Below are 26,361 nucleotides of genomic sequence, written 5' to 3'. Positions count from 1 at the left end.
AACTGACCATAGCTCAGGCGCATTCATGTGATCCTGGGACTGCAGCATCAGTTTGAAGCAAGCATCTGTGGCCGGGGGAGCCAGTGACCCAGCATGGGATGCTGCAGCCTGAGCGCCAGGCAGGCTGGGTCTGCAGGAGCAGGCCAGGATGAGGTGGAGCTACTGGAGACAGGCAGGACCAGGTAGGTAGCAATTCTGGGGGCATGTGAAAAAAGCCAATCATCAGCTCCACTCAAGCAGAAAGACATTGGGTGCTTGAGCCTGAAACTCAGTGGCTGTATTTGCTTTCCAAATGACTCCTTTAAAGGAAAAGCTTTCTCTTCTTTCCTTTTTCTAGCCAGAATTTACAGCAACACCAAGTGTCAGATTTGTTTAATCTTCTAACTAGATCCTGCTTACTTCTCCTCAGTATGTCCCCCCATGTGCCACAGCCTTTTGAGACAGAGGGTCAGCATTTGAGAAACTGAAGGTGGAACATTCCTTCCTGCCATGGATGCAACTCCCTCTGTTTTGGGCAGGCAATCACAGCTAACTCCTAGGGCTCTGGCAAGCACTGCTCATGTTTTGTCAGAAATGGATGTTTTCAATCAGACTGTCACATGTCAGAGACAGATCAAAGGCCTGAAAAGAAGCTCAGGAGGCCTTTAGTCCTGCTTCCACCTCTGGAGCAGCCTCAGCTCTTCCTAAATCTTGCTTGACAGACACTTGTCTAACCTGTCCTGGAAAACCTCCAGTGATGAAGGTTCTGCAATGTCCCAGGCAAGCCATCGTTTCTTCCGAATAGCTAACTTTTAACGCAGATAAGGCCATTGTCTCTATCTTAGGCACCACAGACAAAAAGAAAAAATTGTTCCCCTCCTCTTTCTAGTGGTCTTTTACATCTGTGAAGACCCTTACCGCACCACCTCAGTATTCTTTACTTTAGGCCAAGTGTTGAGCTACGTTACACATTTCCTTCCATAATTTTACCATATTACAAGAAACACTGTTATTCCTTCCTTGTCCATTAAGGCAGGCACACCGAGAGTGCCTTCATCTCTTTTCTATGCAATGCCAGTGGAAAATTAGGAGTCTAAGTGCCCTGTTGAATTTAGGACCTAGTCTCTGCGTAATGTCAGGGGACATTTAGTGGTATGTTCCCCAGAAGTTCAGGTGTGTTATTCCCTGACATGCCTGCTTTCTGATTCTGCATCTGCTGCGTTTTTTTTCCTAGAATTGCCTGAGCTGTTACCAACCAACATTCCTGTTGAAAACAGCATATTCTAAAACACACCAAATTTATGCCAGAAATCCATAAATTTGTCTGCTCACTACGCATTACTCTGTCTCTCTCTCTCTTTTAAAAAATGCAACACATGTAAGTGCTTTTCTATGCCTTTCCATATTCTCTTCCATTTCAGAATGTGGTCCAACTCAGAAGGCCAGAGTGAGGCATCCCTCCATCCTAAGGACCCTGCAATCCCAGCAGAAACAGAAGATGTGAGTATGAGCAGGGTCACGCAAGCAAAGATTTGGATGTAGAATCAAGGAAGAAATCAGAGGCCGATTTATCTTACCCACCAGTATCCCATTAAAGTGCCAGAAGCTATGACATGCCCTTTGTTTTGAAAGCAAGTAACCAACAGTTGTCTTTGTTTTGAGGCCCACGTACAGGTTTTCAGCTTTTGTTCTACAAATTCACATGCAAGAAAGTCTGTCATCACAAGTCGGTTTTGGATTTTTCTCCTGGACCATGCTTTATCACCATGGTTGAGAGAAGATGCTCAGAGGGAGGGGAAGTGATTTATGCAAATTCACACATATGGGCAACATCCAAATCTCCCACTGTCTGGGCTGCAAAACCACCCCTTCTCTCTTTTAGCTAGTGTTATAAATCATTATTGCTTGGCTCTCATTTCCATTTTTCCACCTCTATTTGTCTTACTTTACAGGATATTCCTGGTAAGATTACCCGAAGAAATGCATGGTAATGTTTGTGTGTTTCAGACAGAAGGACTGTGGGGAAGAACACGGGAGGAACTAGCGAACTTGTTGATCACACAGCCCATCAGCGGCTGGGAAGGGATGAGCATCCACTCGCTTGGGGAAATTATTTGGTCCTCCCTGGTTTTTCTGAGAAGTTATTGCATGGAGGTACTCATCCTGTTACTATAACCACTGAGTAATATGCAAGGGGTAAGGTAGGGGTACATTTGGATTTCATACATCCTGTGCAAATTACTGTCAAATCCCTGGGCTTGATTAAAGCTACAATTTGTCCTGACCTTTGTTTTCAAGAGTTAATGCTAGTATGTTCAACTTTTTTCGCCAGTGCCAGTAAAAGCTGAATGGATTCCATAGCCCCTTCCTTGAGCAGCATGAATCTTTTCATTAATTCCCTGGGGAAACAACAACATTTTTTTTGTCAGAATTTTCTTGTATTCTTTTCCCCAAAGAGATAAGGACTGGTTATTATAGTTGCAAATTTGTATGTGTAACAATCGAGCCCTCTCCACAGGTACTGAAGCTGACTGGTAAAACGAATGCAGTGTGATTGCCATTACCCGGTTTTGACCTTATTTCAACAGGAGATGTGCGAACGCTACATTGTGCTGTTCTCCTTCCACTTGCTGGTTCTTTCAGTGGACCGTACAAAGAAGACATTTGTTTATGAGGTAAAGCACAAGAATCCTTTTGTGTCTGTTGTATCCATGTTCATATTCAAGAGTTCCTAAATCTCTCTTTGCTCATAGCTCTAGCATGTACATCGCAAAACGAGCACCTACCCTCGGTGCCCTGCCAAGAGGGAGGCTCAGGACGGAGCAAACATGTGCAGGTCCCATCAGCCAAGACAGAGACACTTCACGGCGTTCAGGGGACCTCTGGCACGTTTTCTAGCACAGTAGCTCCCAATTCGCCATTTTTCAGCTTACTTTGAACAGGGCAGGGAGTCTGCTCCAGGGATTGAAGAGGAGTGCCAGTTTCTATTTATATACCTGCTTCTAGGATCTATAATGTTACCTGGCCTCTTATCACTTAATTTGTTTACCCAGGGAGAGGGACTGCAACTCTGTACGAGTGAGCTAAGTGAACAAGGCATCAACCAGGAGGTATCGAAAGAAGGTCCTAAGAACAGACATGGTGTACCAAGGAGAGACATAGCAGAACAGCTGTCTTCAGCACAGCAATGTCTCCTGATGGCTGTCTTTGGTATATGTCTGTGGATCCTAAATGTGAGAAAAAAAGAAAGCCAAACTAGGAAACTTCATAACTACAGAAAGGTCCTTGATCTGTATAACACTGGAGTCGATAAAAATCTAAGTCCCTCCATCAGTTCAGATTGGTGGTGTAAGAGGACACAGAAAAGAAGTCATGAGTTTATGAAATACAGGATCCAAAATGCACACTAGGGCCTCTTTGTCCTGAACATGAGTGTAGTCTTCTAGCACGGGTTGGGGTATGGGGCAGGAATTAAAGAGGGGGAGGCTGCAAGGCAGATGAAATTCCATCTAGTTCATACAAAGTACTTTTCAACACCAGCCTTGGTCTATTGGCGGAGCTCACCCCTATACCTCAGAGCACCTTACGAAGGAGAACAGTCATTTTACAGGTAGGGGAACGTGAATAAACCCCCGATTTCCTATGCCTTCAGACAACGAGCTGAATGTCATCCCACACAGACTTCGGTAAAGTCAAAGGTTTGAAGGATGGGAAATTCTTTAGCTTGGCTTGCAGAAAAGCATTCTGCTGGACATCAGAGGGACCTCCGTGGGACACAGAGAAGTTGTTGTAACTAACCAATTTCTAACACAATTCCCTGCCATCCCAGGGTCTCCTTCCTCTTGCTGGGATGCGTCTGAGAGAGATTGTGAGTGCAATCAGCCACACATTTGAAATTTCTGGTAAGCCTGTTCTGCAGTTTCTGAAGGGGCCTGTGATAGTCACAAAGCGGCGATACCCATGCTCTAGAGCCTTCCAGGACTGGCCTACGTGGCTAGAAGATGAGAGGGGTTATGCAGCCATGCAAAGGACTACTGAGGAAGGGACAGGCCTCCTCTCCAACATTCAGACATGCTGGAGAATATGCCATGCCTGTCCGGACCGGGCTCTCACATGCAACACAAGCCATAGTTGCACAGAGGGATGAGACTATAGCTAGATGGAAGGAATTTGGAATCTTAGTTTTTACAGGCGGACACATCTGCCGCACAGCCTTAAACCAAGATTGCCTTAGGGTTAACTAGAATTCCTCACGTGCCAGGCAATATAATTTATAGGTTCCCCTTTACTCTAATTTTCTACTTAAACTAAACAGGAGGCAAATGCTGATGTCTGCATTTAGAACAAGGAAGCTACCTAAGTGTCCCAGTGCCAACCCAGTATCCGCCATCAAGAACAACGCAAGACAGACAGGAGCTTGTTTCATCCTGGGATATGAAAGCGGAGGGGGAATGTGGCTATAGAGATAACGAATGGCAGAGTGGAGGGGCAGCACCCAGAATTCACCCCCTAGGCTCAAAGGCAGATCGCAGCTCTCCCTCCTCAGCCCCAGGCGTTGTGTGTTTCTTTGCACAGGGTCCATGATAGAATCCAGGCTCATTTGCTGCCAGAATTCAGCTGACTTCAACATGTGGGTTCAACACCTCCAGCACCAAATCAAGATGGCAAACACTCACTGCCCAGTCAGTCCCAACAATAATATCTCTTTTCTGGTGAGTCAATGCAGAAGAGATGTAAAGGGAATGGGATGAAAACAGGAAACAGTGGCAGCTTTGACAGTGGACACGGTTTTTCAGGGATTTTTAGAATGCAGGCTGGAAACGAACAGTAGAGTTACTTGAGGCTGCTGCTCTAGGCTACGGCAAGTAAACTTGCTACACACAAATTTGCAACTGCTACTCTATGCTCATGAGAGATTCCAGAAAAATTACTGATCGTTTTTGTTCCTGGGTCATAACTACTACACTGGTAAAAAAAATTTAAATTTCCTCTTAGTTACAGTCACAAAATAAAGACTTTCTGATACACGCTGACTGTCGCACAAGCGACACACTGCACACTGCAACATCCAGATGGGTCACAAGATGGCAGGATTACCCCGCCACTGAGCACCCATACAGCTGTGCCTTAGGGAATTCACAGACAGCAACGCAGCGAGTCCTCCCAAAGCTTTTGCCCATGTCGTGGTCCGCTCAGATTCCTGAAGGGTAAGAGTCAATTGGAAAGACAGGTTGTCATTCCCCCCTCCCTAGTGTTATTTACTACCAGTTCAGAACTGTTAGTGGCTGTTTTCTTTTTTTAAAAACTAACAGTTTCCACTCTGCTGGCCTTGATATCTAGCATGGCATAGACTCTAGGGCAATACTGTGCCTTAGCCGTGCCTAAGAGCATGTTTGTCTTCAGTTTGGGGGGGAGAAAGTGCAACCCAGACTACCCATCCTTAAGAGCTGCGGATTTCTGGTGTTCCCTACAGTTCACATAAGTGTTTGTAGCTAGTGGATACAAGCTAATTGTACAGTAGTTGGCTCAGGTGGTCCTGCTCTGAGGATTCAATATAGATTGCAGAAATCCATCCAGGACTCAGCATAGCCACGCATAGCGTGAGCCCACATCGAACCCCACTCCCCTGTTAGCTGGACAGCACTGCTTTGAAGGAAAAGGAAAATATCCCCCAATAAAGGGACTTGAATGCCAAGCCCAAAGTACTTTGAACTAAGATGAAATCAGAATTCAAATCAAACCAGTGTCTCAAACAACCTCTTCTGAGGGGGAGAAGGAAAATGAGACCTTTCCCTTTTAATAGCTAAAGATGTTTGGTTGTCTCAGCTGCTGCTCATGAAACCACAGTACACATGATTTTGTTCAAGTAGGTAGGAAACCTACAGCAAACTCAGAACTTCATCATGGGTTTCCCTATTTCCAAGCATGTATCCATGTACCCCCTTTCTTTTACCACCCTATAACCCTGAAAAACAACATGCTTGTAGTTTTATTTCATTTTGCTCTGTCTCAAAAAAAAAAAAAAAAAAAAGGTGCCGTGTGATGAGCAGTGGAAGAAAAGGGAGCTGATGAGACATCTGTTGTGTAACGCCATTCTGAAGTGGGAAGGAAAACCCATTCAACATCTGGGAAGGATGCAGTATTTGACCATGGTGCAGGTGGCTACTGGCTGCATGGGGGTAACGTACAATGCATACCACTCTGACACGTGGGTGGCTTTAAGGAGACTGGAACCAGTGAAAGTTTAGGCTCATACAGAACTGATGCTTAAAGAAAAGAAAAAAAAAAAAAGGCTAATTATGTCAAAGTTCCACAGTATTAAAGAGACAAAAGGTAATGCAGTTGTATTTCTGAAAGCTGCTTCTGACAATGTGTGAGCTGGGAGGGATGGTCCCCCCTTTCCAATCACACAGCAAGGTCAACGTTTTCTAAACATTTCCTTGCAAATGTGTGCCTGACCTAGTCTAAAAAAACCTCAGCACTTTGTGATATTCTATCAGCTTTCTAAGCAATGAATATGCAACCCAAATAAGAAATACAAAGAACAGCATCTGTGGCTGGCATGGGTGCTGCAGACAGTTGCGAGTTTTGGTGTCTTGTCATAGGCATTAAACTTCATATTGTGCCTTTGACTGAGATGGATCCACTGAGTGGAAGTTACTGAATGTTTTTGCCATCTCTAAGATGCCTCTTTTCCACAGGACTCTGAGGAAAGACTGCTGATCCTGTTTCCAGAAGATCTGCTTTTCCTCTCTGTGGATAAGGACAGAACTGCAATCACATACAAGGTAACAGAGGAAATACTGGTCAAATATGTGAAGACCTAAAAGGAGCTGGAGCTAGTGAGCAGCACTGGGTGATGAAAAAGTCTGAATAGCAAGGGAAAAAGGGAGAGGCTGAAGGAAAAACACCTTTTTTTCTTTTCTTCTTTGAAGGGAAAACTCCCCCTATCGGGAATCCAGGCAAAGGAGAAATCTGCTCTGCTGGGCAGGTTACAGTTTGAAATTACAGGTATGTAACTGAAAAAGAAAGATGACAGCTATGAAACACCCGAGGTTCTGTCTGAACATAGGGAACAGTCTTTTACTGTGAGGGTGACTGAGCACTGGGACAGGTTGCTGAAAGAGGCTGGGGAGTTTCCAACCTTGGAGATACTCAAAAGCTGTCTGGACATGGTCGTGGGCATGGGTGGCCCTGGGTGGCCCTGCTTGAGCAGGAGGGTTGGAGCAGGTGACCTCCAGAGGTCCCCTCCAACCTCAACCATTCTGTGATTCTAATGAGACGCTAAGGAACACTGGTGCTCAGGCTTGCCTTCAGGATGGGTTATCTTGTGAAGTTGTCTTCCCACAAGGGACAGTCCCTGTGACTTTCCTTGCTATAGGTTAATAAACTGTGTGTCATGGCAAACTTTGCACACTTTTCCATCACCAAACTGTTCCCTGCTAATGTCTTGCAGGAAGCCTGACAGACCCAATCCTTATCACCTGTTCCACAGCAGAGGATTATGAAAAATGCCTCTTCTACCTACAGAAGGTATTTTTCAGAGAACTTTACTGCAGCAACATCTCTTTTCAAGCCTGGGACTTTCCCAGCCATAGAGTCATCTAAGATCTATCATCCTCCCAACTTTTATTCTCCTTTTCCACAAAAGACTCACCTGAGTAGGGAGTCCTCTTCAAGCCTATCTTTCTGCTGATAAGACTCATCCATTTGGCCAGTAAAATGTCAGTGGGTATTTAAAAACAGAAAAACACTCCATCAGCAGGGGTTGAATTTGGGTCCTCTAAGACAAAACACCTACCTACTCTAGGAGTGAAAGACTGATACCTAAGCACTTAACTTGCACTGATTTAAATGGAAATTACATACTGAAATAAGCAGAACTACTGAGGGGAGGAGGCAGGCCATTGGCCTCTATTTCATGAAGCTAGAGACACTTTATGTCACACTACCCATGATTGCACTACCAGCTTATGACCTGGCTCCCTGGAAGTTATACCCATGTAAACAGGAGTTAGTTCCAAGTAGGTCCTTCAAAATAGGACCTTATCTAGGTTCTAGTTTTCAGGCTCAATAATTTTTTGTTGGCCAGCACATATAGCACACCCTGCACAGTGCATAACCCTATCTGAGCTCAAGAGGACAGAAAGGTGAATCAGGAGCGGAAGTTTTAAAAGCAGAAGAGATCTTGGGCTCTGAGTATTTATTACTCAATATGGCTATTCTGTAGTTGGGCATGGCAATGTTTATCTAGTGTGTCAATTCTTGGCAGAGTTAGGATATTCACGCACTGAAAATATCTTCCAGCCAGAGAAAATTCTTGATCCTCTGACTCTCCAGCCACCACCAATCGTCCCTAAGAAATCCCGGCAACATCAGTTGGACATTAGCATGCAATGACAAGAAGGAGATACGTTGAATACGATCCCAACAGAAACTGAAGAAGCTGCAAGAATGAGTAAGAATAGACTGGAAATTGGACACCAAGCTTCTTTCAGACTGAGAGGTGAATAAGGGTCTGCAAACGAACTGTTCTGCACTGGAGGCTGTTTTGAATGGGCCATTGCAATCAATGTAGCATCTTGTGATTCTGACCTCAGCTGTACATATGCCTCAAGGGGAAATCTTTTTCAATTTTCTTACTATATTTATTGCCTGATTCTTATCAGAAAAAGAAACATCGTAAAATACTGTGTAAATACTACTAATAAAACCTGTTTACCTGAGCCTAAACCATGCGTAGAAAGCAGCATTCGGGTAACTGTTGGTTTGGAGGGCCATTGCCTTCCTTTGAAATGGCAAGCACAGTGCAGCTCTTGATGATGAACAGCCCCTTTTCTATAGCTTTTCTTCCCTGTCCAAATCAAGAAGAAATGTTAATCCTGGAAGTTTTTGCAAACCAAAAACTGTTTCCGCAAACACTCATTGCTGTCTTCTACCCTCCAAGAAGAACAACCCAAAAACCTCCAGGTTGAATAAAATCCATTCATTTTGACGATTTCAGAATATTTCATTTGGATTTTGAACACCTGAAGAATTTTTTGCCACTCTCTATACATGCAGCACTGAAAAGGAAGCATTGCTACAAACCAAAACAACCAAGCATTTAATTTCAAACAGTTCTCAGTTACCTGTAGGTTAATCATCCAGGCTGCATCTGTGGTACAGTTGCAAAGTCACCTGAACAAGCTTTGTGTGGTCCCGTGGTCCCTCATCTATCCCAATTTTTTCCTTTATGCAGCCTACACTGGTCACATGTAAATCAAGAAAACAGACAGCTGCGTGTACTGCAAAAGAAATATTTCAACAATTTTAGACGAAAAAACATATCTAACAAAGGTATGCCCGCAAGCACCATAAATTTTGAGTCTCTTTTCCTGAGGCTTTTAAGAACTGAACACCTCTGCCAGGTTGGGCTGAAACTAGGCAATACATTGAAAAGTTATTTGGAAAACCAGGTGTGTAATCAGACAATTGCTTAATTTCCCTTTCCTTGGGAAAGCAGACAAAAAGAATTAAGGACAGGAAGTCCCGTGAAAATATTGTTTTACCTTTTTCAGTTTCAAAACACTAATAATTTGCAGGAAACATGAGCAGATGTGGTAGCATAATGAAACACTGTTTGCACATATCCTTAGTTGCCTTCTGTTTGAGCAAAACCTCTAGGACGAGAAAAGCTGTTTCTATACCTCAAGCATTTCTCTTATCCTGTTACTCTTTCACTCTTTTTTGCAGCTAAAAGATGAAGAAATCCCCAGAGCTCACTGGGGCCCCAAACACCCGTGATCACTATTTATGTATGTAAGTGAATGACTATATAAAAGGGTATCACCTTATTCTCCTAACTGCTACCCTGCATTTCCTAAAACTGTGTGGGAAGGTCTTTATCTGATTCTGCACAGCAAGCCACTTCTAAGCATCAAACGTTATTTTAAACAAAGTTTAATTCTTTGTCTTAACAGTGTGAAGTTTCTTAAACATTTACACAGAGAAAATCCTGAAGAACTGTAGATCCAGAAATTTTTTTTTACTAAATTTTTGGAGAAGGTGCACAAAACCAAAGATAGAAAGATAACTCCTCTCCTCTACTAGGTGCCATTTCCCTGCCCTGAAATTTTGCCATCATACCTTTTTCATTTTAGAATTTGAGAATACAGATCCAGATTAGAAGCACAAAACACTAAACAGTAACACTGGATCTGGCATCAGTGAAAACAGTATACATTACTCAGGAAATAATATACATACATTACTGAGAGAAAAGCTGCTGAATTTGGTTCTACTTCAGAGCTAGGTCACTGGAAGATCCCAGAACTCAGAGCAATCCGATGTTTCCCTGCTGAAGGCCGGTTTCAGCTCTCACTATGCCAGCCACTTGCCCTTTTCCAGGGGCAGGCAAGGGAGCCTCAGGCACAGGTAAGTGATGTCAGCTTCTAAGAAATCACAAAACATGTTATATTAGTAGCTTCTTAAAATGTCAGTGGTGTTCCTTTCTAAGTATTATTAAAGCACATGTGCTAAAACAGCTGGCTCTTAAGATGGTGAAAGATTTTGCTGACCAAGTCTGACACACTGAACACCCCCGGCAGCTTGTGAGGCTGTCTCAAATAGAACGGAAAGCAGAATGAAAAGGCACGCTTTTCAGCTTGCAGGAGGCTTCTTCCACCTCTGTTGTATAGACAGAATTGTTCCAGAAATTTCTTAGTTAAGTGCTATCCATTTTTCAGGGTCCTCACTCATACGTAGGCTGCAGCAGGACACATATGTGTGTCCAACAGTATTTTTATCTACCATTTCCTCAAGGAACAGAGCAGTGGCCGCACAGCACAGGCTAACAGCCGGGCGAAAAGCTATCACGGTTGTCCGCAGAGCCTTCCGAGCCTGGGAGCAGGCAGCCTGCCTCCGGGGAGCAGAATGGGTGCAGAGACGTTACTCAGCCTCACAGCCAGCCAGCCACCACCACCAAATCCAACCCCAAGACACTCCCCGAGAGGCGCTTCTCTTGCAGCCAAAGCCGGGCACCGCCAGCAGAGCAGAGCTCCGCGTCAGCAGCTACCCCAGCGCGGGGCTGAGCAGCATGACCCGAGGGGCCGGCAGCCTCCGCTGGGCTGCGACACCCAGCCCGCTCCTGCCACGGGGGAGAGGCGCAGCCCTCGGAGCAGCAGCCACCTCCGTCCTCGGCTGCTTGGCGGCTGCAGCAGCAGCGGAGGCACAAACCCAGCTCCATCCCCGGCTCGGATGCCCAGCCGTGGCCGTAACGGGGTGATCCACATCCTGACCTCTGGGATGGATTCAAGCGTGCAAAGTCAGGGGCAGCATTAAGATTGCTGGTGAGGGCAAACGCTCCCCAGACTGGTACGACAAAATACACATCTCAGACTGACTTCCACTAAATGGCAACAAGTCTTTACGCATCAATGGCAGCTCAAGAACTTCTTTTACAATTAGATTCCTCAGCTCAGAGGACGACTCAAAGACAAGCTTAAGATAAGTGCTGGACAGCTCCTAATAAAACAAGGACTAAGTGCTACCAACTGTCCCCCAAAAAATTGATTTTTTTTTTTTCTTAAACACGAAATATACTTTTTAAGGTTCACCTATATATAGCATAAAACTTCTTATGTCCCCAGGTAAGCCATAATTTGATGTTGTCATTTTGGAGCTTGCATGTTTGCTTTTTTGTTAGCACTGCCAAGGAACTTTTTTTTGTTTTTTTTAGATCTCACCATATATCGTATTTTAATTATTTACTCATGACAATGATGTCAATGAAACATTGTATTTCTAAATTTGCTTAGCCTCTAGAAACTTTAGGATATTTTTCAGGGATAGTTTATTTTCTCTTTTGAAAAGAGATTCAAGAAAAAAAATACTGTTAGAGACATTTAATTGGATGTAAATGATTTGAGGGAGAAGCGTTTTTTAACCTACAGTCTATATACAGAAATCAAGCTGAAGTTCAAATCAGAACTTGAAAAACCCCATAAATTCTGGGATTTGAGCTGAAAATCCAGCCACGATATGATTCAAATATTACAGTAATTGTACACTGATAAAATAAAGCTATTGTTCTTTCTGAATGGAAACTTAAATATAGTGTTTTCTTACAGGCTCACTGTTCTGGGCCAATAGCTTTCATTTCCTTTGATGCAAAGAACAGCTCTTTTACTGAAATTCTCCAGGGCTTAAATGATTCACACTTTGGGTTTTTCCCTCTGAATTGGAGCTTTAAGAAGTCAGGAAATTGGTTGCTTTTCCCATCAATAAGCAGCCGTGCAGTCAGGTGGTTAGGTAAGCAGGAAGTGGAACTCTTCTTCAAGGTAGGCATATAGAAACCCAAAAGGCCACTGTGCAAATTTCCAATGAATAATATGGCTCTGTTCATCGTGTTTCAGTATTAACTGGCAGCAGTCGGCTCTTCGACACCCACAGCCCAGAAAGTCTTGTACACCTCACCAAGATTTGCCGCACGCTGCCAGAGGCACAGACTTCCACTAGACGCTCAGATCTTTCATTCCTCAAATAGTAAGCTCTGTTGAATTTTTTTTTTTTTTGCCCAAAATGTTGCTGCTTCTCTGTCATTGTCAAGAACAGAAAAAACTGCCAGCCACAGTTTCCTGCTATTTTGGTAGCGGGTAGCTGAAAAGCTGGTTTAGCAAGCAGCCAGGAAACGTTAAACCACTTGCTTAAAAAGGGGGAAAAGTGCAAGTGCACGGATCTACAATTCAGTGACAGGAGAGTTTGGACGGGGTGCGGTGCTGAAAGAGCCGGAGTTCTGTAAGAGAGGGGAAGTGAACTGGGAAAGTAAAACTAAGCGTGCTCAAGAACACTGGGACAACCTAAAGAATAAACCCCTGCCTTTCCAATTTGCTTAATTATATCACATAGGCACTTCATTCAATTTTCAAGTTTATTTTACCTTTACAAAAGGTCACAATCAGAAATCTCGTTGAAAATGTTTAAAAAAGAAGAAGGATCGATACAGAGCCGAGAATAAACATGGCCAACATAGAAAGAGCTGGAAGAAGTGTCTTTACTAACTGGTGTTTAGACTTCTGAGTCTAAATCACACAGAGAAACTGCTTATAAGGCAGACACAATCTTACACTTTAAAAAAGTTATCCTATTTAATCCAATCCAATGCTTTCACCTTGCCTTGGCTGAATCTCCAGTTCACCTCAATTAAGAATCTGCCCATTCCCAAAGCAATGGAGGAAAACTCTCTCTTTTTAAGCGAATTTCACACAGGGATACCTATGGGAAAAACTCTCAGCAACACAAGGATTAATAGTAAGAGGATCAAAGACGGCAAAAATACATTGAAAGTACTAATTATGTCTCACAACATCCTTTCAGGGTTGAGAAGTATCACTGCTCTCCGTCTCCATGAAGGGGAAGCTAAGGTATATGGATGTCCGTTGCAGTAAACACAGTAACAGAGAAGTCAGAAGATTAAAACTAGGACTATGGAGGAATACATCATAGTGAAGGGATAACCCTTTGCACTTCATTTTCCCTTACAATTATTTCACCCAGTTATAAGATTCTATAATGCACCAAAAAAAAAAAAAAAGGCAAAAAAGACAACTCCTCTTGACATAATCACTGAAGAAATGTTCAGCAATGAAACCATGTATATGAATCATAAAATTAATCCTTCAGTTTTATTCAATCTTGCCAAAACCTCCTCCAGGGGCTTCAAGAAAGACCGACTGGAAAGAGCTTGGGGAGAGGGGCTAAGAGGTCTAGAAACCACAGCCTGGGAAGTAGGATAAGAGCCTAGAGAAACCAAGGACAGATGAATGCTTAAAAAGATGCCAAAGAGGCAATTCTTCCTCCTAATTAGAATGGATAATGTAAATTTTAACTTACAAAATCTCTCTCCTTCTCTGACTTGAAATCAGTCACTGGACTGGATTGCCTAGAGAGGCCCTGGAGTCACCTCAATGGAAGTCTAACAGGTAGATCATTATCCAGGCTCACCAAGCGTGCCCTGGAGCACAGAGGCTATGCGACTGGCTTACCAAGGCAATAACCTGTCCCACTTCTTAGGATTCTCTCGTCAAGTGCTTTTGCAACACACATCTGTGGAGGCAATAACTATTGTAATTTCACAGAGCCCTACTTAAAACAGCATGTCATTCAGACTTGGAATAATCCCCTCTGACTATTTAGTAAGGTGATTAACAGAAATTTCATTATTCTGTTAGGATTTAATTTAGAAGCCCTGTACTGTTTACGTTATCTGTAAGAAATCATGAAGAAGCTGATGCAATGGCTGTGCTGTGAGATATTTATAACCTTTCACGTGAACGCTGAGTCCAAACTCATTTTTGCCCAGAGCTGATTCGGTCATAAAAAAGTCTACTCCAAGCAGCTTTCAGCAGAAAGCATCCAGAGCTTTGAATCTATTATTGCAGTCACATAACACAAAAATAATTATGTAAAAAAGACACATGAGTTTTAACTAGTTGAAGCCAAAGGCTAGATTCTTCCTTGAAATCAGTGTCAATTCACAGAAAGCAACCAATTCCAGCTGAAACCACGTTAGAGCTCTATGAAACTGGAGGAGCACTAATCTAACATAAAAAAAAAAAATCCTCCACGGTACAATTTTAAGGAAGGAGAACATCTTTCAGCCGATGATCCAGTCACTGGAGCTGTGCTGGTGTACACCAGCAGACACTCTGGTTCTTTTTCTTCTGAGGTGGGGAAAAAAAAGCATCAAGAACAAATGTTGGGCTTTTCTCTGTTTTCCACTGTCTTTTCCTACTCTATAAGCTAGGTGAGAAGGGAGCATTAAACTGAATGTCTTTCTCCAGACAGCACGATCCTCATTTGAGCCTTTCAGAAGTCTCCCTTTTGTAATTCAGTATTCCAGGTACCAAGGATTGCTGACTTATAGAAGAGAAAGAGGATAAATGTTACTCCCTTCTTCCCCTAGTTTCCGTGGAGAGGATGAGGGGATCACAGAACTTGCATAGAAAAATCTCTGCAAGCCCAAATGATGTGGCCACGGCAGTCTCACACTGGCACCTCTGTGCACTGGGACTGGCCTAACCAACACCTTCTGTTGAGATGGGAGAGTATTTCATGGATTAAGAGTGATCGCCCTTTGCTGCATAACGAAGAGGGCAATCTGGCAGGAGTGAAAAGCACTGCCTGCTTAGAGACGAGTAGTAGATATGGTTGCTAGGCACAATGCCTTATTCCCTTAACATGAGCGTCAGGACACATCCTGGAAATAGGGCTAGCCTGGGAAAGCCGTGAGAGTGCCCTAGAGGTACTCCTGTATTTCCTGTAGCACTGAAGGGATTGATGGTGGGATGCCGATCTTCTACGCATCTATCAATCTGCGGGAGCACCACAGAGACATGTGCAGAAGATGCAAAGGGGAATAATGACAGGAAGGGTCCCTGGTCCCAAACAAAGCTGAAAAGAGCATCAGTGAAAAAAAAAAAACAAACAACAGCCCAAGAAACTTGCAATAACGCAATGCCGCTGAACTGAATGTCAGTCTGACTTAGCAGGTTTTCTGTTTCTAAATGCTGGGTTTGTTGAGAAGAAACAACGCGAAACGCCCACTAAACCCATTCCTTATGGCTATGTATATCAAGATGCTTTATGCATCCAGCCCCTTCCTTTTTTTTTGAAAAGGTGAGCTCAGCTCCCCATTCTCACAGCACATTGCAATTTATCTGTTTTCACTGTAGACTCTGAGGGTAGAAATCACAAGGCTTTTCTTCTGGTGTTTTGTCTCCATGTTCTTCTTCTGGAAACTGGCAGCTGTAAGTCTCTTCTCTATGGTGTAACAGTTGTGGAGCCACCGGCAGCCTAGAGAAGTTACGTTCCAGATCTGCAGTGAGAATAAGCAAAAGCACTGCACATACAAGAGGTCTTCATACATGTCAGTTAGCTGCCCATTACCTTTACCAATACAGCCTCTCTCCGAGGAAAGGACAAAGATACAGGTGATGCACTGCATCTCAGTGAAACTAAGTAACCCGCCCAGAATAAATCCGTATTTACTCTATTTATTCAACTTAATTTATTCCATTCTGACTCTGGATCAATGGACACATTGTTTGCCACCGAAAAGCTACATAGAAGTCCACAAAGGTGCACGTACCGTCAGCTGCATGGTATTTTTCTTTCTTCAGTGACCATATGCAGAAATGCAAGAAGAAGGTCAGCAAGATGAGAACGAATACAGCCACTGCTGTAAGGATGGCCAGGACGGTGGTATATAGAGAGTCATTTGTAATAGGAGCTGCAATTAAATATATTTAATAAAGATTAAGAAATCATGTGCCCAGACTATTGTTAAAGGAAAGGCAGTTCTTCCAAGGAAATTTAGAGATTAATTTCCTCTTTCTGTGGAAAATAATTTTCCAAGGAAAAAAAAACAGTGCAGGTATTAACAATAAAACTGAGATGCTCCCAGTGAAGGGTGCAATAGGTCACTGTCTGTGGTAAGAAGCACTCACGCAAAAACCCCACATGCCTGATCTCTTCATTGTTCAATGTTTCTCTCTCTTGCAGCTATCACTTGTTCTATCTACTAGGTTTTGGGGTTTACTTTTTTGGGGGGATTTGGCTTCAATGTTTCCCTGAATAGCACTACAGCAAGCCAAATTTTCAAACTTGTGTCTGCCTCACAGGAGTTAAAAGTAGCGCCTTTTTGCAATTTGTCTCAGCAGAACTAACAATTTCTCTGAAGGAAGGGCCCAGACCTGAAAGGCACCAATTCACTGTAGGGACAAGGGTGGGGGGAAAGGCAGGAGCAGTGCAGCTTGCTGTCTTCAAGATACTCCGCACCTGCAAAGCCTGTACCCCCTTATTCCTATCTAATTTGATCCGTGAGATTTCAATTCTGGGTGTGGTGGACTCAGCCAATACTTGTAAAGGAACTGCATGACTAACTAAGCTGTTGTCTTCCTAGGAAAATCTAGCAAAACCGCAAGAGCAGTTTAATGGAAAACTCTGACAATTTGCCAAATAAGTGTGCCCTATTCAAGGACAATTGTTGGGCTTTTCTCTACCTTTATTACTGACAGTGCTTTAATGGTGGAATTTTTGCCCAGCTCAACAATTCTACCTATATTAATATTGCAAGACACACAATAGTAATTTTCAAAGCAAATTTTAAGGATAGCAAGCTCTGGATGATAACTATACAGCAAGTCACCAGTTGAAGAAGTGTAGAGAAAAGTTATAGGCTCAAAGAAACAAATCATTGTGAGAAGGTACCTTGCTCCAAATCTTTAGCAGGGAAACCACATATAGCATTATGTGTACTGTTGCCTTGCTTGATTGTTAGAAACCCAGAACTCTCACAACTAAAAGAAGAATAAGAGTCACATTTAGAATGTCCCTGCCTTTCCTTCATTCCTCTACAGCCTTTCTCTTGGCTCCCTTTCTTCCTTCCCTCCACTCTTTCCACAACCTGTTTCCTTTTTTTTTCCTTTTCATAGCAGTGCAGGTAAAGTTATAGCTCTTCCCCAGCAAGATTAACACTGCATCACAATTGTTTATGTGCACATTTTTTTTAGCCTCTTTGTTTCAAGTGATGTCCATGTTTGGAATAATTTTGCATCAGTTTGAGCTGGACTTGGAAGTAAGTTAAATACACAGCAGTTTATCTTAAGTTATGCTTTGAGACCGACTATTTATAAGGCCGAAGGAGAGAGAAATACCATATATTGCTGAATTTAAAACAACTAATCATTTAATCTCATTGGTGATCTCATCTTCAATTCAATTTTATTTTCTATTTTAAGTATTAATAATTTAAGAATTTTATCATGCGTATTTCCAAAGAAGGAAAGTATCAATAAATACATACTCAGTCCAGTTACGACACCAGCCATTCTTAACATTAGAATAGGTTCCTATCTCACATGGTTTACATTTGAATGTGAAGTCTAAAATGCCTACAAGAAAAGAGAACATGAATTATTAGTGGTCAGTGCCTTTACTGAAGGATGGAGATACAACAGATTAGAGCACAATGTATTCCCTCTACACTCTTTCTGCATTATGAATCACCCCCCTGGAGAAACACATAAGCAGTTCTTGCCACCTTTGCATTTTCAGAAACGTATGGGCGGACCCCTTACAGAAGAGGTACAGAATAGTCTGATCTGACAGCAGAGGGTGTAAAGTTAAGAGGCAACACAGGGTAAAACAGTCTTCTACTGACAGTTCTAGCAGCTTGGAAGAAAAGTAATATCGGAAGCCTGAGCATGAAAGTGAAAGTCTCAAATTTAGGACAGGAAGCAAGAGCTTTAGTCCCAGAGGCCACAGTAGAAACGCCACTTCTCTCTGTGTCACGAGCCTTCCCAAAAGCAGATTATAGTAAGTGAAGGGAACTGTCTGCTGCTCAGCCAGCCACTTGTCTTGAACACTGTCTTTTAGCGTCATTTGGGTTTCTTTAGTTACCAAGCTTAATCAGCTCCTCGCCCTCTGCACATTCAGGCAGTTTTTCGCAGTATTGACATGCACTATCGGTACAGCTGTATCCCTGAGGACATTTGCAGTCATGGTCCTCAATATTTCGACACGGGCTGTTGTATCCTGTCAAGAAGAAAGAAGTTAGACTTGACTTTGTCATAGAGGCCAGAAATTAACTTAACCATTAGTCTTACTGGCTGACACAGGTGAAATCTCCTTACTGTGCTGTCGTGGAAAAAATGGATACCAGAAAGATGTCACTCCCATGCATACCGGATAAAGTTTAGAGTACTCAAATTCAGCACCCCTCAGATTTTTACACCATGGTTATCTGAGCACCGCACAACTTACCACTGTAACCCTTCTCTCTTATCTGGAATACCAGCGTAGGTCACGGTAGACAGAAGCAAGGCAGCAGGTTTGCTTTACCACATTGTGCAGATTTAGACACTGCGGGGTGAGGAAGGCACCGACAGTGCCCCAAAGAAGCACTACACATTAACTAGCCATCCAGTCAGCTCTCAGGACACCGCCAGAGCTCTTCTCAGGCTCAGCCATGTTAGAGGAGGGATGCCCAAAAGATCCTTGGCCAGTGGAGCTAGGGCTTCTTTTCCATGCTTTTCCTAAGAACAGCAGCTGCTTCCTACAGTCTGTTGGCAGAAGTGGGTCTAAATCCAAGCCATAAAACCAGCACCCTTCCTACCCTCTGACCTTCTATTCCTAGAGGAGTTCTATTGTCAACCTTGCTTGCACTCAGAAAGTATCATCCCTAATTCTGAGAGGCTCCTGGATTCATGAAAGCAAAGGATCGATCATATATACTGATCCCATCAGTAAACAGTATCAAGCCGCCCTTCAGCCAGTTGGAGACCAGTTGGAAGGAAAGTGCTGTTCACCCAGGAAGCTGTATAACCTTAAAGAAAAAAAAAAAAAAACATACAGGAAAAAGCTGGCTAGTTCAATAGCATGCTTAAAAACCCACAGCGAGTAACAAAGATCAAGCAAAGATTATCTCCTGAGGTTGGCGATGGAATGTACAGGGCTTCAGGGAACTGCCCACATCTTCCCCTGCCCACTGGCCTCCTCTTACTGGCCTTCAAAACTTCATGAAGTCTGGTAGCAAAAAGGAAACAGTTTGGGGATGCTTCTTTCTGTGTGTCACTAGTGGGTGATTCTGGAGTTGATCCCACCGAGCAAGGACTCTCCTACCTCATGCTGAATGCCTTTATCTCAGTGGGAAGGGAAATACCCTGGGGTCTCCACACTACTGAGGACTCTATAGCTCTTCGCCTATTTATTGCTCATTCCCACAAATCCCATGTGTCCACTCACTCCTTCCACAGGGAACTCAGTGTCCTTGTTGGTTGAGGCAGATATATTCAAGCTACTAACAGGTGGGAGGCTGACTCCTACCCAGGCACCAACGAAAGACGTAACTTCTCAGCTAATCCTGTTGCTAACCTACAGGACAACAGCACTGCCATACTAGCTAGACAAGGCTCCCAGCGATCCTGTTTCAAGACAAACAGAAAAGGAAGGTGCATTCCTTGCTGTAGGTCATACAAACAGCTGCATGTTCCCTACTGTTCAGCCCTGGCTACCATTATGGATAGCACTAAATTAGGAAGAAGAGTATGATTGTTCCTGGGACCATGGAAGAGGCCATTAGAATCACCTGTTCTGTCCTTCAGCCTAACAGGCACAGAAGTGTCACCCAGTAAGTCCTGCAGCTAGCCTGTTCCACCTCTAGTGCCTTAATTTGACTTAAAATTACAGGCAAGTGAGAAGCCACTACCACCTCACCACCATCCTAATATCAGGCAAGGATACAAGTTAGAACAGGCTGTTCAAACTAATGGTCACCTGAGACCTTGCCTGTGCACCTACTTCTGGGACAAGCACAGGTCAGTGGAACGGAGGGATTGAAGAGGGATGCTTCCTGCTCTTTAGGACCACAAATTGCAAAGAACAGCCTTACAGAGACCATCACTCCCTGTATTCCCTCTGAAGTCTGAATGGCACAGACAAACTTCAAAACCATGTTTGAATGGAGCAAGGGCTCAGAGTCAGTGTAAAGTGAACACCTTTCCTAGTGAGCAAGACCAACCCACAGAAACTTAGCTTTCCCTTTCCCATGAGAGAATAGCAAGCATAAGCACATAACAAATCTGAAACATGAATCCACTCTGAAGTTTATAGCTAAGGCATGTTATGAATTTAGGGGGCAGGAGGGAAGCCCTTGCCATTTTGTTTTGCATATACTCAAGATACATTTACATACACACACACACACGCCTGCTCCCCACACTTGATTACCCTGGTTGACATAAAACAATATTGACAAACAGAAAGAAGACAGACACATCATTCCCTTACCTGTGTTTGAGCTGCATTTGGGGCAGCATTTCTTTTCATCTTTACTGATTATTTTCAGTTCACCATCCTGGCATGACGTTGCCAGAGTTTGCTGTGTCCATTGCCATAGGCACACCACCAGCAGCAAGCAAGTTCGAATCTTGAGGTGACCGGCTTCACTTGTCTGTTCAGTCATGTCTTGAGCTATACAGCCCAAAAGCACACTAGGGTGGGCTTGTATCAGAACTTCCCTGCAAAAGTACTCTTTCCCCTGACACTGTGGGAAGGCACTGTGCTTTTTGTGGCCGCACTCTTCCTGCTTCTTTTGGGGCGGGGAAAGGATCTTATTTTACGTCATCAAATTCTTAAAAAAGCAGGGCTAAGTAACCGTGCACCCGTGACTCCATTAAGAGAGCAGCAGGTTAGGAGCAAGATGTAGCATCATGTGATTTGATTTTCCAAGGATTTTGCAAGTTGATATACAACTGAAAATTAGCGCCAATTAAATTAGTGTGTGAACTTCAGCACTCTCAGACTATGTCATTCTGACTGAGAGTTCCTAATGAACTCACAAACCTTCAAGCATTTAACTATCAGATTGCAATGCATAATTAGCCCATCCGTCCATTCAGATTTTCTGATTCTGATTCTGTTAATTGTTTTCAACTTCTTTCACTCTGGATTAGGAGACTCTTGAATTATTTTCCACAGCCGATGTAATTCCATGCAGATACCATGAAGCCAAGACAAAAAACACTGTCTTCCCCACAGGAAGATCAGCCCTGGTACCAAAATTGAAATTGGCTGCAATGGGCTCTTTAGAGACACGTACTGCTCCTCTGACCCCCAGACTCCTGGGATTTAGGTAACAAAAGAGCTGCTCAGTAAAATTGTACATAGACACAGACATGTTGCCTGTAATCATCACCTGCTGCTGGGTTTCAATTCCAAAATGTCTTGCCTTATACAAACGCATATGCAAACTTCCATCTCTGCTTTACGTGCAGACAGCCTGCTTGCTTCCCCCCCGCTTCCGTTTCCACTGTACCCCAGGGTTTGCTTCTATCCCTGTAGCTTGTGGTTGCTTTTATGTGTGCACAGTGAAGATATTATTTAAAATCCAACCTCATTCTCAACTGAACAGATGAATTCTGATGCAGAAGCAGTTTTTAACGGATTCTTTTCCACACTGCATGTGATGACAAATAGGTCAAGGCAAGGGAGAGTCAGACCTGTGAAGAGAGATGAGTGCCTCTAGAAAATGCCACGCCTACAGCATTTGACATTTGCCCTGTTGATTCCTTGGTTTAATACGCAGCCAATGAAGCCTAAACAAGCTTCCCACACAGACACCATCGCTCTTCCTTCAGTGTGTTCTATGCTTTCTTCCTGAAGATTCACCTATGGATCTCAAAGAGTAGGTCAGCCAACGCACTTTTCACTTAGTCTTTGGCCTATTCAGGGATCTACCTGCGCTCCTGTCATGGGTTGGAAACAATCAGATCCATTTGGTATGCAACAGACCCTTCTAGTTTTAAAAACGTATGCTGCAAAGCTGCTTGTACTCTTAAATGTGCTTTCTATCAAAAGATGACAGCCAAACTAGCTGCAAGCAGGCAAAAGACACAGGTCTCTGCCGTCAGTTTTAACCACATAATGCCTCTAGAAGGCTAACTGTTATGTTTCAGAAACTAAAAACCTCCTACTGTGTACTGCTGTCCCACAGGAGATCCCCTCCTCTTCCCACACAGCACTGCTCCTCACACTTGCCACAGCCCGTACTACTCACGCTACACTGGAAAAACAGACGCACTGCCTGCTGCAGCTGCTGCCCGACAGGGCACGGAGAGCCCTGGACACCGCAGTTCTTGGGTTCAGTCCCCCAAGTCAGGATTCCTTTCACCAGCTCCTCCAACCAGCATAACCACAATGCTTGGGCAACACAGAGACAGGGCGGGTTTACAGGTACCGGTCAGGGTGCTGCCCCTGTGCAGAAAACACGGTGCGCTCAGCAGCACAGAAAACTTTGTCTCCCCTTCTTCAGAACTCTGCATAGTCTTATGATGAAGACAAGTTATTAGGCAAAGCACTTGGACACTGCAGCAATATACTCCGCAGACCAATCAGTTAAGACCATTTCGGAATTGCACACAAGCCCTGACCAACTCTGCGGGTATCTTTATTATAAGAATAGGCCAATAATAAGGAGAACTTGTTTCAAAAGCCTTACTATGTGGTTACGTTAAGATTCACCCCAGGGCATGCTGGCTGCAATGCCATTTGAAAATACTCCTCCTCACGTAATAGGGCAAGGAATACCTGGAGCCACCTTACTGTGGCTGCAGCCAGTATTCCTGGAGGCAGAGCAGCCCCCATCTGCCCTGAAAACAAGTGCTGCTACTGCTCTTGTAAACAGCGTGCTAGCCAAACTCTCCCTTCCACCTTCTCCTGCCCTTTGCCCCTTCCCCAGCACAGGCTGGTCCAGTGGGGAAATGTGGCACCAGCAACTTTTAGAAGCTCCTCAACACATCCATAAAGAGACTGTGGACAGGAGGGGATACACCTTCCCATTCAGCCCAACACTTTCCCTGGCTCTACAAGTCTTTCTCTGTAAAAGAAGTATTTTGTCTCACCTGCACAAAGAAAGCAAGAACAAAAGACCCATGAAGGAAAGCCAAATATCTAGAAATCAAGATTTCTCCATCGTCCCACCAGCACCCGCCTTTGAGGTCAGGTGCTTCCAGTTTCATTAGAAGATAGTGTGTAGGCTCCCTACAAACATAAAAGGGCTGCAAACCCTCTTACAGTAGCTGGCAACACTGACAGAAATTGTGGGACATGTCACAAATGGTCTTAGGAGTAACCCTGACAAATCATCTATTCATGAGGTGTGCAGATGGGATCTGCTCTGTGTGTTGCTGAGAGACTTGCCCAGGGGTGCAGCTCAGGCTCCCCAGAAACTCCCCGAGGCTTTATGTGCACTTGTAGCCTGGGTGGAGTCCCGCTCTCAATACTGACGCGGAGGAGACAAACCCTGTTAGGACCCTGACAGTTGTTCCGATGCCAAAGCTGGGGTCCCGAGGAGCTGAGAGTCATTTAGCCTCACTTTCTGGAAGTTACACCTCAAGGCCATAGCCCAGAATATCTGGCACACCAGTCACTGATAACTAATGCTGCTGAATAACCAACAGGAAGAACTGTTCCTTCCAGCAATAGCTGGGATGGGTCATTTTTAACTAACAGAAGGACTTGAGTAGTAGAAGACCAGGTCTCTAAGTTAGGCACCACACTTAGCCTCCTGATGCCTTACTTTCTTCATCTTTAGAAGTATAGCAGTAGCAATAGACTAGACCATGTCTATCAGAAAGGACAAGGACAGTGTAGTGGTTCCAGATGGAGGAACTGGCCATTCCCTTGAAGCTCAGAGGTAGACATTAATAACTAGCACTGCCTAAATACCAAATATGAACGTTAATCAGACTTTTGCACAGCGTCATAAACACAGTGACAGAGAAGGGACCTCCAAAGGTCCTACCGAGCCAACTGGCAGGTGGTACACAAGGGAACCCTAGGCCTGGCAAAGGCTGCAGGCAGGCAGTTAGCATATGTGATATTTGATACCTGGTGTTTATCAGAAGAAGAACTAATAATTTATTTTCCTCTACCTTCTTTGAACGTTGTTTTTTTTCTCAGCTGGTCTCTACATGCTTTCATTCTTGTTCAAGCATTACAGTCATGCACAGATACTGCCAGATGATGGAACATTTACAGTCAGATCACAGACAATAGTTGTACATGCCAAGTCTAAATCTCTAAAGTCAGCAGTGACCTTTCACAGACAACTTGACTATCTGGCTTTAAAATCTTTGGCGGTTTTCTAAAACTAACCTTACCTGTCTCTGATGTCAGGTAGTGACATTTCATCTGTCAATCCGTTTCTCGCTCAGTCCTGTATGCGATGTATGTCAACGCTGCTAGGTTCCATGCTGCTGCCTGATCTGGTAGGGTTTCCAGCTCTCTCTGCACCTATTGATAGAACAAATGCCGATTTCAACCATCAATAAGCAGCAGTTCTCACTCATCATTTGACTGTTTGGGGGGTTTATTCAGCAGTAGCTACAGGATTAACTAGACAATATTTGATTGAGACTTTTCAGAAATTAGGATCCTTACAGTCTTTATCTTCACACACAAGCAGAGGTTCTGTGGCCTGCAGTTTCTTTCAATCCATGTGACCTGTGTTCAAAATTATAATCCCAAGGGTTAAAAGGCCATTGGAAGCAATGTGGCCTTTGGGGTTGTCTGAGCACGAATATCATGCAGTGCCTTCTCCTTTGCATGAAACAGGAAGACACAGCACGGTCTCCAACAGGCAAAGAGAAGAAGCTACGGGCCGAGATGTTCAGAAATGCCTCAGGGCTCAAAGTTCCCAGCTGCCACTAAAAAGGAGCATCCAAATGCTGCTGCTACTGTCCCTTTGAAGAGAGACTCTGCAAGGGCTTGTGCTGGAGTTTGAACCAAAGCATCTCCTGCATGCCAAGCTCTAGTTCCTCAGTCTTGGATAAAGAAGTCTTAATCTTTTATGACTGTCTCCAAGAAATGAACCTCAGCTCTGAATGTGGGGCCTCACTACATCAGGAAACCTGGGGAAGATGAATTGCTTCTCTTTCCTTCAGCAAAGGAAGGGAGGCACAGAAACACATGAAGCAAAAGACCCCAAACACAGTGGCTCACTTCCAGCCCTGACCTTCACAGAAGAAAGGACTCTCTTCCAGCCGCGCCTGCCCATACCCATACATAGGCTCAGGGCAGATTAAGGCTGAAACCTAAGTGCACACAGTGATGGAACAGAAGAAAAGATGTTGCAGATCTCCTAATCCCTTCTGCCTCCTCTGTGCTACCACGACCTGCACACATAACAGTAGAAGGAGTGCTCAAGGATGAGATTTGAGGGAAGAACCAATGGATTCTTCCACCCACTGAAGTGCACCGAGGAGGCAATTTGTACCTCTGTCTTCAGGGCACACGATCCTAAGAGTATTTACAGAATGGGCTGTGAATTCTACTTTTGCCCACCTTAAGGATATCCAGCCATGAGCTGAACATTATATGCATCGCCAGGAGCCTTACAGCTTCCTTTTTGCTTGGGGCCACTGGAGCCGCCAGTTTGCTGAACTGTCTAAATTACTAACCTTTTGGAAAGAGCAAAAAGAAGAAAAAAAAAAAAACAACAACAGTGTAACCACTTCTCAGGTACATAATTAGTTCTTGCAAGTCCAGTGGCTTTACTGACACTCCGTGGACTTAACGTCATCAATGAGACAGTATTGTTATCAGGGAGAGTATTTCGTTTCCTGACATTGAGATTTTGCTGATTACCCATAATGGGTGACCAAAGAAGCCATGCAGTTCTCCTACAAGTAAGAGGTGGTTCACATGAAATCTACGTAATTTCTGAATGAGTAATGGTATTTACTAGACCGATGTATAAATTGCCTTGTAAGCTCCATCTCATAAATTGTTTTCATCCCGCTGTAAAAAACTCCATTGCTAGCTACAGGATTCACATTCTGT

General features: G+C 43.8%; 2 protein-coding genes and 1 long non-coding RNA gene across 7 annotated transcripts in view; 1 reads left to right on the top strand and 2 right to left on the bottom strand.

The window, feature by feature from the left end:
• The first annotated feature begins 78 nt into the window (after nt 1–78).
• Nucleotides 79–8,421, top strand: LOC309598351 (putative pleckstrin homology domain-containing family N member 1). Its single transcript, XM_082328832.1, has 11 exons — nt 79–182; nt 1,401–1,479; nt 1,987–2,133; nt 2,568–2,654; nt 3,809–3,881; nt 4,555–4,691; nt 6,012–6,158; nt 6,681–6,767; nt 6,915–6,990; nt 7,436–7,512; nt 8,287–8,421. Exons 1-11 carry the CDS (start codon nt 94–96, stop codon nt 8,377–8,379), a joined length of 1,092 nt encoding a protein of 363 aa, XP_082184958.1. The 5' UTR covers nt 79–93; the 3' UTR covers nt 8,380–8,421.
• A 731-nt stretch (nt 8,422–9,152) lies between these two features.
• LOC309598488 lies at nt 9,153–12,159 on the bottom strand. The gene is made up of 3 exons (XR_014230069.1): nt 12,088–12,159; nt 10,228–10,412; nt 9,153–9,266 (listed from the first exon to the last, which is right to left on the bottom strand). It is a non-coding gene; the product is annotated as an uncharacterized lncRNA (long non-coding RNA).
• A 769-nt stretch (nt 12,160–12,928) lies between these two features.
• The window catches only part of LOC309598496 (tumor necrosis factor receptor superfamily member 4-like), a 29,591-nt gene continuing 16,158 nt past the window's right edge, over nt 12,929–26,361 (bottom strand). For 2 of the 5 annotated variants that reach the window (XR_014230071.1, XR_014230073.1), the window contains exons 7-8: nt 24,681–24,813; nt 21,018–22,019 (exon numbers count right to left, since the gene is read on the bottom strand). Coding sequence is in view for 2 of the 5 variants with exons in the window: in XM_082329152.1 (XP_082185278.1) it covers nt 15,684–15,835; nt 16,109–16,249; nt 17,230–17,318; nt 17,825–17,912; nt 18,421–18,555; nt 20,809–20,983 (780 nt within the window). In the remaining 3 variants the exon portion in view is untranslated. Of the gene's footprint in view, nt 15,836–16,108; nt 16,250–17,229; nt 17,319–17,824; nt 17,913–18,420; nt 18,556–20,808; nt 22,020–22,600; nt 22,689–24,680; nt 24,814–26,361 lie in introns of those variants that run through there. The other 3 variants (XM_082329152.1, XM_082329153.1, XR_014230072.1) reach the window with 3 other exon arrangements.

This window comes from Platalea leucorodia, assembly GCF_965183815.1.
Source record: "Platalea leucorodia genome assembly, chromosome: 17".
Taxonomy (NCBI): domain Eukaryota; kingdom Metazoa; phylum Chordata; class Aves; order Pelecaniformes; family Threskiornithidae; genus Platalea; species Platalea leucorodia.
Note: the sequence above shows the minus strand (reverse complement) of the source record. Positions and strands in the feature narration are given on the sequence as shown.

Bases quoted from the DNA above. Each gene is read 5' to 3' on its own strand.
- LOC309598351 (XM_082328832.1), top strand. From the start codon at position 94: ATGGGATGCTGCAGCCTGAGCGCCAGGCAGGCTGGGTCTGCAGGAGCA. The intron at 1,480-1,986 runs GTGAGTATGAGC...TGTGTGTTTCAG, and splicing joins TCCCAGCAGAAACAGAAGAT to ACAGAAGGACTGTGGGGAAG. The intron at 6,159-6,680 runs GTAACGTACAAT...TCTTTTCCACAG, and splicing joins TGGCTACTGGCTGCATGGGG to GACTCTGAGGAAAGACTGCT.